The 13,924-nt window shown below is 37.6% G+C and overlaps 1 protein-coding gene across 1 annotated transcript in view; it reads right to left on the bottom strand.

Annotated features, from left to right (window-relative positions):
- plpp4 (phospholipid phosphatase 4) overlaps positions 1-13,924 on the bottom strand; it is a 132,937-nt gene that overhangs the window by 19,349 nt on the left and 99,664 nt on the right. Inside the window, exon 6 of the mRNA XM_077223937.1 lies at positions 2,261-2,431. Coding sequence (XP_077080052.1) covers positions 2,261-2,431 — 171 coding nt within the window. The remainder of the gene's footprint in view (positions 1-2,260; positions 2,432-13,924) is intronic.

Below are 13,924 nucleotides of genomic sequence, written 5' to 3'. Positions count from 1 at the left end.
TGCACGGAAACGTGACTTGATGCGCGTCATTGCAGAAAATGTGCGTTCGCAAATGTATGTCGACCCAAATATGGAAAGCACTTTTGAACTTAATAATCTGAGGTTTTGTCCAGAGATGTTTCGCCACATTTCTGTAACTGAGGATGACTGTTGCGCGGTATGGCTGTGTCCTCTTGCCTGAACATCCATCAGTTCATCTTCGAGTGCGCGGTGGGGCAAACCGAAAGTTGCAGCCAAGTCCTTGATTTTTTCCACAGGGAAAGTCAATGGCTCTCTGATGAAATGTCCTGCAGATTTTATTTTCTCAAAATCAGAAAAACGTGAGGTGAATTTTTCCTGCATTTGACTGAGAGTTTTAACGAATCGTTCTTTCTGTTGTATGTCCAGTACACCCTCACACACGTCATTCAGAAGTGGAAAGTGAGTTAAATCATCATCTTTGAGTTGTGCCGTGTACAGCCCTAGCTTCATTTTGAAACTCTCAACACAGCTCAACAGGTCATCAACATGTTTTTCGTCACCTTGAAGTTGTAAGTTCAGCTTGTTTAGGTGAGCTGTGACGTCTGAAAGAAAAGCAACGTTTGTTTTCCACTCATTGTCTCTCAAGACTGGAAATCTTTCTCCCTCGCCAATGTCATTAAGAAAGTTTACTATCTCGGGGAGAACAGCCAGAAAGCGATGCAAGGCTTTTCCACGACTTAGCCATCTCACTTCACTGTGCAGAATGAGGTCTCCGTAAGCACTGTCCAGTTCGCCCAACAACGTAATAAAACGGCGGTGCATGAGAGGCCGCGCTCGAATGAAATTGACCACCTTGACCACAGTGTTCATAACCTCCACGAAGTATCCATCAACGAGCTTGCTGCATAGTGCTTCTTGATGCACAATACAGTGAAATGCCAACAAGTCAGGGGAGATTTTTCGCATTTCAGCTACGAGACCCTTGTGTTTTCCCGTCATTGAGGGCGCACCGTCAGTAGTGATGGAGACAACTGAGGATTCCGGTACGTTCATGTCTTTGCATGTTTCATTAAGTGCTCTATAAATGTCCTCGCCCCTTGTTCGTTCATGTAGCGATTTCAATGCCAATAAATCTTCTGTAACCTCAAAAGTCTCAGAATTCACGCATCTCACCCAAATGCAAAGCTGAGCAACATCTCCGATGTCTGTCGATTCATCCGCAGCCAAACTGAGTGCTGAAGCAGTGGCTAGCTTAGTTTTTAGTTGTTCTGTCAAATTCTCAGACATTTCAGAAATTCGACGAGTAACTGTGTCATTGCTGAGCTGTAAACTTTTTATCCTGCGAATTATCTCGCTCTTGTTGCTCAGGTCATCAAACAGACATTGTGATTCCAGAAAACAGTTCTTAACTAGCTCTCCATCACTGAATGGTTTGCCGTGTTTGGCAAGGAGCCAGGAAATTTTGAACGTTGCTAATGTCACGGCCTGAGACACTTTTAAGCTAGCTCGCATTGTATTCTGTTCAACAATGGCATTTTTTTCAAGACTAGTTATCTTGAAAGCTCTTTCCTGAGATCCAGGTGGATACTTCGTGTCAAAAGTTGCATGGGTGGTATCGAAATGCCTTTTGACATTGTAAGTTTTACATACGCCCAGTATTTTATTACAGAGCAAGCAGAAAGGCTGTCCATCTCGCTCGTTGACAGGAAACTGATTCTTCCATTCTTCAAGCACTTTCCTACCTTCACTGCTGATGCTACGACTCTTCTTGTTTGCACGTGTTCCTTTATCAGTATTTTCCTCGCATCTTTTTTCTCCTCTAATAACAAATTTGTCCATTTTGATCGTTAATTGATGCGTTTAAAATCTGCCAGAGCGTGCTTGCAATTGTGTGCGTTTACTGTGTTATTGTGAGTTCATAGTTGCGTCAGTAGTGCGCATATGTGAAACCAGTAGCCTACATGATCACCAAAATTATTTTGACAAAAAAATAAATATTGTTCAAACTTATATTGGTTTAATAAATAAAATAAAACAAGAATGAAATATGAATTGTAAAACAATACGTTTTTTTTTTTTTTTTACGTGATCAGCATCATGGGCCGCATCAGCATTTGCGACGGGCCGCGGGTTGAGAACCACTGATCTAATTAATGCTTTTAAATTAATGGTCCAAGTCACTGTGCTGCTAAACAAACCATTTCTGTAGTGTAAATGTAGTGGCTCTGACTGCCAGATGCTCACAAGCATTTATTAAGCAGTTGTGTGGTTTTGTAGGACAGTGCTGCAAACCTCTGACCTTGCCAGTGATGCTTGTAATCGCAGGTGCGGGACAGCGCGATCATCATGGCACTGTAGAGGGGCAGGACCATGGCACAGAGACGCCAGCTGCGCCCGCGTCCAGCATCTGTGAAGCACTGCAACTTGCCCGCCAAGTAAAATGAGGTGAAGCCCAGGCCAGAGAAAGCAACTAAGACAAAGGGTGAGAGAAATAAAATATAGAGTAAAAGTAAATGCAAAGTTCTGTAAGAAACCATATACAGTAGGAAATGACTGAAGTGAACTTTTTAATATCAAAACTTTTCTAGACAGCAGTGATATTAAATAGATAGCAAATCTACTCTTAATATAGAAATAACCCCAGTAATCTGACATGTGTCTGCTCTAAAGTTTCAAATGAGATCTCAACAATGTCTTAAAATGTGCTCAGATTTGCAAAATACCAAGTATCTCAGTATGAAATCGAATATGTCTCCTCAATTATTTCGAAACCAAATTATCAGAGCTATGGCACATTTATTTTATAACTCTATGCTTTGTCAATGGTCTCATTTATTTCAAGCGAATTTTATGATTGAAAACCAAATATAATCCTTTTGTAGACATAAATACATTGTTGTATAGCACAGAACAGAGCTTGTATTTCTCTGAATTCCATGGAAAAACATAAATAAAAATGAGATTTGCCAGCACTCTTCCTACTATCCTGCTCTCTGCAAACCTGTTGCCCTGGCAACCTGAGGTAGCATTAAAGAATCAAGATAAATTTCTTGCTGTTTCATTTTTAAACTCTGTATTACATTAACATGTCTTTTATTGAGATACTACAGCTTCTACTCACTATAAATGGGACTGAATAGAGATTTGGACTCCAGCACTGTTGCATTAAAAAGCATAAACTGATATGGTGAGAAAACAAATAATTAGGCATCCAAGCTGCTAATTCAAAATTTGCACATTGGATTCTGCAAAGTGATTATGCGCACTCTCTGTAACAATTGTAGGACACACAATGTCGGTTTTACTAACCAGGGGTTCACATTTTCACTGACAGTAATTGCATTGATGGATGTTGCCAAATCACTGTACTGTTCGTTGGGTACTAGGTGTTCCTGCTTACCTAGAGACTAACTGTCTGTCCTGCATTGCTTCTCATTTGCTTCAAGTATACCTTGGTTGCATTACCCTTCTTCAATTACTCATGTTGCCTCAAAATGTAAAACTCTCAATGACAATGAAAGACTAAAAATGTCACTGCTAAATCAATATTAAATATTTTTTAAAGTACGATGTTTAAAATTATGCAATAAATTACTCTTACCTCACAAAAAAAGTGGGTCTCATTCATAAACTTGTGTGCGAAATCTGCCTACAAACAATTTAATTTCATACAAAAATGTATTTAGAAAAGAAAAAAAAAATCACATCTGGGTGCCTATTTCATAAAATTTTATCCATAAATATTACATCATATACACAGAAAGAGAGCTTCATATGTTTGCTGAGAGTAACAAAAGGTTGTAAAGGAAAGGTTGTGCTGTGGGTATGTTTTATGCAGATGTCTATCCTTGGGCAAGCAGTCAGAGAGTGGAAAGAACACACGCCTCTTTGCGGAGTATGGTGAGGAGACAGGTAAATATAATTTTCCGAGCAATAGCTTACAGGAGATCAGTGGAATATCACAAGAAGAGCCCTGGGGATTCAAAAGGAGATGGCTGTTTCACAAGGGAACTTCACAGGTAAGAAGAGAGGGTATGTAGTCTGTAATCCGTATTGGAGACCAGACAAAGAGTGACTGTGAGGTGTGTGCTTTTATGCAGCTCCTGATTGGTGTGCTGATGAGGGAAAGGTTCAAGTAATTAGTATTCGGGTGAGAGTAAACGTTGAATGTGTGACACAGAGGAGCCTGGTGAGTCCCAACACACGTGTTTTCTATTAGGCAGAAATTTCTTCTCCTGTGCATACAAATACGATATAATCAGGGTTCAAGAAGGCTTAAAGAATAGCACAATAGTATTACTATGACTAAGTACATAGTAAAGACATCTTATTTTCTGTTCAAACTATTGGCCTCATTAGAGCACTTAACGGTGCAACAACTCTCCACTCAAATGGTGTAATCCTACTTAGGTTACTTATTTCCCATTTAATAGGAAATGCAACCATCCCACCACACAGTACAATCAAAATTATAACCATGAATAATTATTTACTTTGTAGCCTTGGGCAACTCATAATGTCCTTGCAGTGATGCAGGCTTGATGATGTGAATTAGTGATATGGGGCGGGATGGGGTCTCTTTGCATAGAGAAATAAAACAAAAACAGAGTGTTTTCTATCTGTGTGCTAAATGTCTAATAAAGTTTTATTACCATCTTTTATTAACGTTTCTTAAGGATAATTTAAATGTCACATCTTAAACTATATTGCCATAGATTATGTTTTTTAAGAGTAATGACTACATAATATTCACTACACCTTTAAGACAATAAACAAATCATATATGAAAAAGATGAAGTAGAAGCAAAAGCGAACCAATCTTTGAGAACAGTCTTAAAACGTTTCACCTCACACAATTAGATCTGGGTTGTAATAAATCGAATACAGGTATGTATTTGACTGGATATAACTTTGAATCTGTGCGATTATGTAAAAAAAGCACTCTTTGCATTTCAAAACCGCTTTAATTTTGTAGCAGATTATATATATATATATATATATATATATATATATATAATCAAAGCAAAAGTGGTGTCTGAAAATAAAAACATTGATGTCATGGTTATTAGAGCTGCACGATTATAACAAAAATCATAATTGCCGATTATTCCTTTGAAATTGTAATTGCGATTATTAATTACGATTATCACAATTTACATTGAATATATATAGGCATATTATAATACATGTTTACACAAAAATTGTTAACACACACAAGTACTGTCCCTTTACTTAACATACACATACATTGTAAGAATGACTCATAGTAAAGACTAGAAAAATATTAGGACTACTAAAGCAATTAAATAGCAGTCCCAAACTAGTTTTTGTTAATATAATGTTGATATGAGCCACCACAGTCATTTAATAATATAAAAAATAACACAAAGTGAAAATAATATTTTTTGCAATTGAAGAGTGCGCGCTACGAGCACAATATAACGGCTAACAGGACAGTAAAGTCCGTTTTTCTGAGGTGAAAGACTTTTTATTTCAGCGTACACTTCTGCACTGCCTGGTATGTCATATTGTGCTGGGTTTTCTGAAGTAGTCGTGATTCGCCTCGCCTCTCATAACATAAAGCACTAAAACACACACACGCAGAGTGGATTTTCTTTTGTAATCGCGGCTTTGAACGATTACGTAATCGTGGCATCCGTAATCGTAATCGCAATTAGAAATTTGATTAATTGTGCAGCCCTAATGGTTATGTTCTGTTTTCGCTTAGTTTTGTGCTCCCCGTTCCGGTGTTAATTTTCTGTCTTCTTTTGTCTCTTGTCGGTTCTTGTTGACACTACGTGTGTTTTTTTGTTCTTCTATATATTTGTATGATCTCCTGAGTATTTTGGTTTATTGTTAAAAGATTGTTTGAATTTGAAATTCTCCTTCGTTTGATTGAACCATGCCATTACAGAAGAACCGACCCTTGTTATGAGCTCAATGGATGATTCAGCCCACTCCCCCGAGGAATTATTACTCGCCATTACTAAAGCTGCCCACTCCCTGGAAGATGACGTTGAGGATTTCCTGAAGATCTCCCACCTGGTGTCCAGGAACGATGGCACGCTCAAGGTATACTTTTGGAGTGGGCTGAATAACCCTCTAGTCCGTCTGATGCCCAGGGGAGAAACATCTTGAATCCTGGCACAGTATGTCGACTACGCTCTATGGCTGAGTGGCTCACCCTTCATGGTTGGAGAAGTAAAAGACAATGTCATTCAGTCGCAGCCCTCCCAGTCCACTCCTGTCCTACTGATCCCTCATTTGGGAAACCAGATCCAAAACCCACCATGGACCTTCCGTGGATGGAGAATGTCACTTCGTAGCCAGAGCTGAAGCCATACTCGTCCTGGAGCCCGGGCTAGTTGCAATTTCTGACCAGGTGCAAGAGTAAGAGCAAGTGGAGTTAGACTGTGTGAAGTCGGGCCCCAACAATACCTCAGCCCTGAGGTAAATTTGATCCCAACAAGCTTAAGCCTCTCTGCCCATCAACCAGCCTGCTCCACCTTGGCTCCTACCTCACTCTGCTCCACCTGGGACCATCTTCCTTACAGCTCCACCAGACTCCCTTGTCCCTCTGGCTTCACCTTGGCTCCTCCCTCACTCTGCTCCACCTGGAACCATCTTCCTTACAGCTCCATCAGACTCCCTTGTCCCTCCGGCTCCACCTTGGTCAGTCATTGCTCTGCAGCGCCACAGACTTCCAGGCTTTCAGTTGCACTTCATCCCTCCACCCCTTGGACTCCGTCAGACTCTGCCTTCTTTCTGGGTCCACCTTGGTGCTCAGTCACACCAGCTCCACCTCAGTCCTCTGGCACCCCACCTCCACCTCGGCCCCTGGTTGTTATGGCTCTGCCTCGGCCTCCATGACCATCGGTGTTGCCCTGTCTCTTTGGCTCCTTGGCTCCACCTGGGTCACCAACTGTCCTAGCTCGACTGCGGGTGTTCGGACGTCTGACTCCACTCTGTCTCCTCCCACCATCAGTTCCCCCATGGGCCTCTATCCTGGCTGGGCTTTGGATCATCCTCCTGTCTCCACTCTGGCTCCTCCCACCTTCTTCTTCTCCCTGGTTTCTCCTGCCATCGTCTCCTGTGTATAACCCTTTGCCAACCCCTCGTCATCCTCCAGAGCCCCCTCCCTCCCTCCGTCACTCCACATGATATTCAGTTATGGCATGAGGACACTCCTTCTGGGAGGGGGAGACTACTGTAATGGTTATGGTCTGTTTTGGATTCGTTTTTTGCTCTCAGTTCCTGTCTTCCTTAGTTGACTAGTGTGTGCCTATCGGTTACCATAGTAGCCTATTGTTAACTTACTCGTTTAATCCTGTGTATATATACCCCCTGTTTAGTTCAATATTTTGTCGGTTCTTGTTGACAACATGTGTGGTTTTCTGATTTCTGCATATTTGTATGATCTCCTGATGATTTTGTTTTATTCAATTATTAAGACTAATTCTTGGCATTTAACAATATCTATAAAAAAAATTTCATGATTGCAAATATGGGCCAAACTGCATCGTCACCTTCATTTATATAGTGCTTTTTACAATGCAGATTGTTTCAAAGCAGCTTTACATTGAACAGGAAAATATGCAACAAGCAACACGGCTGTAAAACAGATCTAGAAGAAAATAGTGTCATTGTCCAGCTTAAGTAAGTTCAGTGTTGATTCATTTCCATTGTAAAAATAATTAGTTTTAAATTTAATTTAGTTTATTTCTATATACAGTCGCTCTGGAGAAAACAGTGATGTCATTGTCCAGATCAGTTGGTGTCAATGGTGTCAAAACAGGCAGATCTTATATTAGATATATATTAGATAATAATATTAAGTGTCCCCGACTAAGCAAGCCAGAGGCGACAGTGGCAAGGAACCCAAACTCCATCAGGTGACAGAATTAGGTCTGTCAACGAATATTCTAAATTCGAATATTTATTCGAATAGTTTTAAAAAAGAGAATTTCGAAGGTGAAAATTAATATTCGAATGTGGAAAAACACGCCCGCGGTAGCAGAGACGCGGCTGTCTGCTTTGCGAGTGGCAAAATTCTGAAGCTTAAAATGTAAAACGCATTTTCCAGCTGCACAGCTAGCACAGTGAGTGTCTGGCTCAATCATTGGCTGTACTGCGGCAACTGCACATCCAATGGCGCGGGCGCCTCCAACGTGTGTGCCAATGAGCTGGGATTACATCATACACGTCAGAGACCGCCAAGGGGAAATAGCCATTATGGCAGCAGTTTACCACAGCACAGCTCGCTCGGAGCGTTCAATGTTGGTTCTATATACTGTAAAACTTCAATTAATGTTAACAATATTTGTTTCAATCACTGAATGAAGCCTGCTATATTTAGGATAAGAGTCGCGACCTTTAATTGTTTGCACAAAACTCTTCATCAGCACTCAACATTTGTTTATTGTTGTTCATTTTAACCGTTATGTGCAGAGAGCGAGAGGGTGAGGGCGAGAGAGAGAGAGAGAGTGCCTGCGAGTGCGAGCGAGAGTGAGAGCGAGAGTAAGGTCTGCGGTCTTGGCCATTAGTTGATTTACTTGTTTTTGTGTAAGTTAATACGTTGTCAAATATGTTTAAACTTAAATAACCTACATAGCCTATACAAGTAGTTATGTGTTTTTGTATTAATTTGTCCTGTTATTGACGTAATGCGCGTCATTGACAAAATGCGCAACCAGATGTTCGAATAGTTCGAATATATGTGTTTTTTATAGAGGGAATATTCAAACGTCATTTTTGAGCAATTTTGACAGACCTAGACAGAATGGAGGAAAAAAAAAAACTTGCCAGAAACCAAGCTCAGTCGGGGGTCCAGTTGTCCTCTGGCCAACAAACGAACAATGCATAATTATGATTTAGACAGCATTACGGTCAGAAGTCAGATTGGGATCGGAACATTCAAAATATTTAATCCAGTTCCATCCGGTTGAAGATCGCATCAGTTGTATTGGTTCATTGGGGTCCCAGTTGCACAAACCCCTTAAGCTAAGAAAACCCTTAGTTATAACTTAGTTATAATTATATATAATTATTATTAAAAAAAATATTTACAGGGATTTGTGCAACAGCTGCTGGTCGTTAGGAATAATAACTATCCTACATCCAGAGAACTCTTATATGGATGGAAGAAACATTTATTCCTCATAAACATGATTTTTAGTATTCAAACCTATGTACGTGCCAGCACATAATAGACCAGTTGGGTAAAAAAAAAGATAGCAAACAACGGCTGTACATTAGGGTAGACACCTGTTACTATAGAGTGTAAATTAAAACAGGGCAACTGAACCACAGAAGACCACTGGAAGATCGACATTCTTTTGTTGCACACAAAGGAAACACATTAGCACCAGATTAATCATTCAGCTTCATCAAAAGATCTAATACAAAAAAAGGGTGCGAAGAAAGAGAAAGAGCCTGCTTTCCGGAGAGATGAAGCTTGAAGAAAATGCAGACATAATTGCACTACTGGTGGTCACTGATCTGTCCACTTTCTGCTGATATATATACTATTCTCAAGCCTCAAAGTCTCAAAGATTCCAGGGGTTTGCCGATAAATGCAGACAGCTTTATCAAAAGTGATGCAGCTCTAAGAAGCAAAGTGAGTGTTTGGCCAGATGGGACCCATTACCTAACACTTAGCCTCCTGGCAAGACTACAAGTTTAGTAATTAAGTTATAAGTGAAAATGACAGCCTTTTGCTTTTATTAGACTTTTGTTATAATTTAAGACGCAGTTGCCTGCAGATGCTTATTATACTGAATAAAATATTAAACTCACTATTAATAAAGAAAACCACAGAACAAAAAACATTTGTAACACTTTATAATAAGGGTACATGAATAATCATGAATTAACACTTTAACATGAACTTATGATTAGTGAACACATTAACTAATCAAGAATGAGACTGACTATGGATTTATGTTGTTTGATGGTAATGAACTGAAAGTGGTACCTAGCAAATGTTACACTAACTAGTGAATATGTTTCCTGTTTGGGTATTTATTTTGGGAACAAATTATTTTTCATTTTAGGTTTCACCTTTATATATATATATATATATATATATATATATATATATATATATATATATATATATATATATATATATATATATATATATAGCTTTTGGATAGCTGGGTATAAGCCAGAGTAGGGTGAGTTTGAAGTTTGAAATAATCTTGTAAAACAGAGTATTGAATTATTGGTGAGTTATTAGTGTATTCAATATTTTCTACATTTGATAACAAGGATCCATGTAAATAATGATGAACTAATGTGCCATCCAATATATGTTATAATGAAACCGCAGATGGCAGAATTTTACATTTTTTAAATTAATTAAATAAATTACAGTCAGAGTACTTCTTGTTTATTCTTAAAGAGACTGTTTAGTTTAGTTTCCCCCTAAATGTTAATTAATGCATTAATTATCATGTAGTTATGATTGTCATTATTCACGCATGAAACCATATGACAGGTTAGCTCTTTATTCGTTCTTGATTAGTCATGGCTTCACTAATCATTAGTTATGGTTAAAGTAAGTATTAATTCAGGTATTAATAAATCATTATTAATATACCCTTATTTTAAAGTGTTACCAAAACATATGTATGTATTAGCAAAGGAATTTTGAGACATTATTTGGGATTAGATGGCTTTTCTTGTTTAAAATTAAAATACAGAAATTGGTATAATATCAACATTTTAAAATCTTATCAATCCCTTTTTTCATCCAAAAATCCCTTCTCAAGTTACAACCCTAAATGTAGGCCTACAGCGCTCATTAACAAAAACTACCCACGTGGGGAAAAAATCTCATAATCTTCATGCAAAAAAAAATAAAGTAATTAATACAGGGTTTGTTCAGATGAGATTCTTGTTGTCAGTGGGCAGCTGTTCTTGCCAGTCACCACTGCAAACGTAGTTAAATATCCTGGTTCTCCCATCAGATTTAAATAGTTTCAAAGTTTCACTGATATACACAAATAAAAATTAGAGCAAACACAATTACTGTTCTTCATACATATTAATGCAGTAATATGTGAATTCCTGCAATAAACAGGAAACTAATGAGATAGTCGGATCATCAAAGAGCAGTTGGATTTTTCTTGCAGGCTCAAAATTAAGGTTACCGAAGAACTTTTGGAGAAGAAAATGAAATTAAGAGAATATCTTGGCTGCAAATATATGTTGGAAACCTCATTTCTTCGCCTCAACAAAATCAAATTATTCTCACTCTTGGAAGTGAAATTAGAGCTTGAAGGCAAAATTGGATCTTTCAATGCAAAGACTGATTTTTTTGCCTATATTGTTCATATAGGGCCAGCAAACATTATATATATATATGGATTATAGTATTTTTGAGGATGTTAATTTGGTATCACTTTATTTTGATGGTCCTCTTTAGACATTCTGTTGACTACATGTCAACTTATTCTACTAACCCTAACCCTAGCCTAACCCTAACCCCTTATTATACTAATACTCGACTAATATTTGAAAAATATAGGTGCAAAATTAATTATAGTCAACAGAATGTCTAAAGGGGACCATAATAATAAAGTGTAGCGGCTAATTTCTTGTTAGACACAAACCTTAATGTTTTACCTACCCAATTACTTTCATTTTACTATTGTAAAGTGATCTTACAGTAGATGAAAAGCACTAGAAAATAATGTTCAAATCCTCTGTATGCAACACAATACAGTATACATTCATTTAGTGCACAGAAATTATCAGGTGCAAGTTTTGGGAAATTGCTAAAATGCCAAAAATTGATACAATGCTAAAATGCTTTCACCCATGTAAACAGTAATTAAGACATCTTGGTTCTCCCATCAGATTTAAACAGTTATGACATAGCATGGATATCCACAAATAAAAAATTAGGCAAATGCAATAAATGGTCTTCATACATATTAATTCAGCAATATGTGAATCCCTGTTAATAGATTTGAGATTTATTTTTGCTGTGTTCGACCAGTCCCTCATTCCCTATAGGGAACAGCATGATGCTACACCTCAGTGCTTCACAGCAGGGATTGTACTATATGAGCAGTGCCTGATTTCCTCCAGACGTGATGCTTTGAATTGAGGTTAAATCTAGTTTCTGACAGTGTGAGAGTCATTTAGGATTAGGTGCGCAAATGTCTTTACTGAGGAGAGGCCTCAGGCCCCTCTGCCATAAAGCCCAGCTCGAGGAAGTGATGTAGTGATGCTTGCACTTCTGCAAAATTTTCACATTGGTGGGGTCATAAAAGCAGTATCCACAGGAGGATTTTTGCATTTATGATAAACCTTTGACAGCAATTTCATTTAATCTAAACCTTTATTTATAGATATGGTAGCCAACTCATTCGTAAAGTTTTTTTTTGTGTCAGTTACACATTTTTTATTATGTTAATTAACAAATTACAATAGCTTTATGTACTTCATACTGTATAAATAATCATGTTTACATTCATGAAAAAATACATTACTCAGGGATTGAAATGTTTTAGTCTATATTGATTGACTCAATGAATAATAAAATAAAGCTAACAAATGATGACAAGCCATCTTGTGAATCTAAAAATGAATTAAAAGAATGATGATTCTTAAAAGAAAATGTGTCGTGACCCTATTAAAAAAAAAAAAACTTTTACATGAACCTGATTGACCGATAAACCATTCACTCATATTTCACTCTTTATATTAATTTTGTGGATATTTCAGCTAACAGTTTGCTTTATATATTCAATTTAAAGAGGGTAAACCTTAATTACTTGCGTTATGTTCTTGCTCTGTCTTTGCAAAACATTCTGTAAGTATAATGGTCTTTTACTTTATCATAATTACTTTAACTCAGCTAATGTCAATGGTATTATATTAAGTTGTTATTAGCCTCATATCAACCTTATTTAATTTAAAGAATGGGATCTAAGTCAGGATGCTTTTGTAAAAGATTCTTAATCTCAGTAAGTCTTTGGACCACACTTACTAATTGTATTAAATAATAAAACATAACATAACAAACATAGCAAAAAACAATACTGATGCATCTCGATTGCCTTGGATCTATTTTTCTATGCAAAAAGCAATTTTCAGGATTCATTTCATTTATTCATTCATTCATTCATTATAGGATTTAAAGGGAATAAATTAAAATGTTGATAAAACTGCACCAGGGTAAACTTGAGTCTTAATTAGTCAGGCTTAATTTTTGCTTTTGATGAATATGAGGGGCAATAACAAAAGTCTTTTGCTTCTCACATCAGTTTGCTATCTTGACAAAAGCAACTGAAGATGACTTTCGAAAGTGTTAATCTTCTGTTAGTCAAGTCAAGGGCTTGGGGGAAGGCTAAAAAAAGTATGCATTACAAAGTCAGACTTTGGAGTTTCTGTTTAAATTTGTTTCCCTGTCACTGTCCTAATATGGAATAAATGCACTTATTTACAAGCGTTTGCTCTCTACACGATGAAATAAAGAATGATTGTGCCTGCAGTAAGTGCCAAGGCGCCATAACATCCGAGACCAAAGAGTCTTTCAGCTTAATAAATTCACCAACTCTAATCCACACGCACAAACCTCAAGAGTAGACTATAAAACAACTTTTCCTTCATCGTTTTCTTCCTTTGTTCCTCTATGCAACCACTCTGAACAGTTTCTAAGTATTTTTACAGGCCTATACATACCAGTGTTTGGCTTTCATAGTAACGTCTATTCTTCTTTCTTTAAGCTTTCTTTAACATTTTTTCGGACAAGGGTTTGGAACCACTTTTGTAGATGCATTCAGTGTCCTTGGCAGCAGATGTTGTTGTCACTTGATGCAATTACCTTTAAAAGTCAGTTGGCGTTGCTGTGTGTTGTTCAATATCTAATCACTTTTCATATCCTGATGGGGCTGGCTGATACTGTAGGTCCTTTACATGCAATCAGCAAGCAATCACACCATTACCACAT

Source organism: Siphateles boraxobius, unplaced genomic scaffold (assembly GCF_051911475.1).
Source record: "Siphateles boraxobius isolate OS27281-9 unplaced genomic scaffold, OSU_SipBor_1 122, whole genome shotgun sequence".
Classification (NCBI taxonomy): domain Eukaryota; kingdom Metazoa; phylum Chordata; class Actinopteri; order Cypriniformes; family Leuciscidae; genus Siphateles; species Siphateles boraxobius.
The sequence above is the reverse complement of the archived record's forward strand: the minus strand, read 5'-3'. Positions and strand labels throughout refer to the sequence as shown.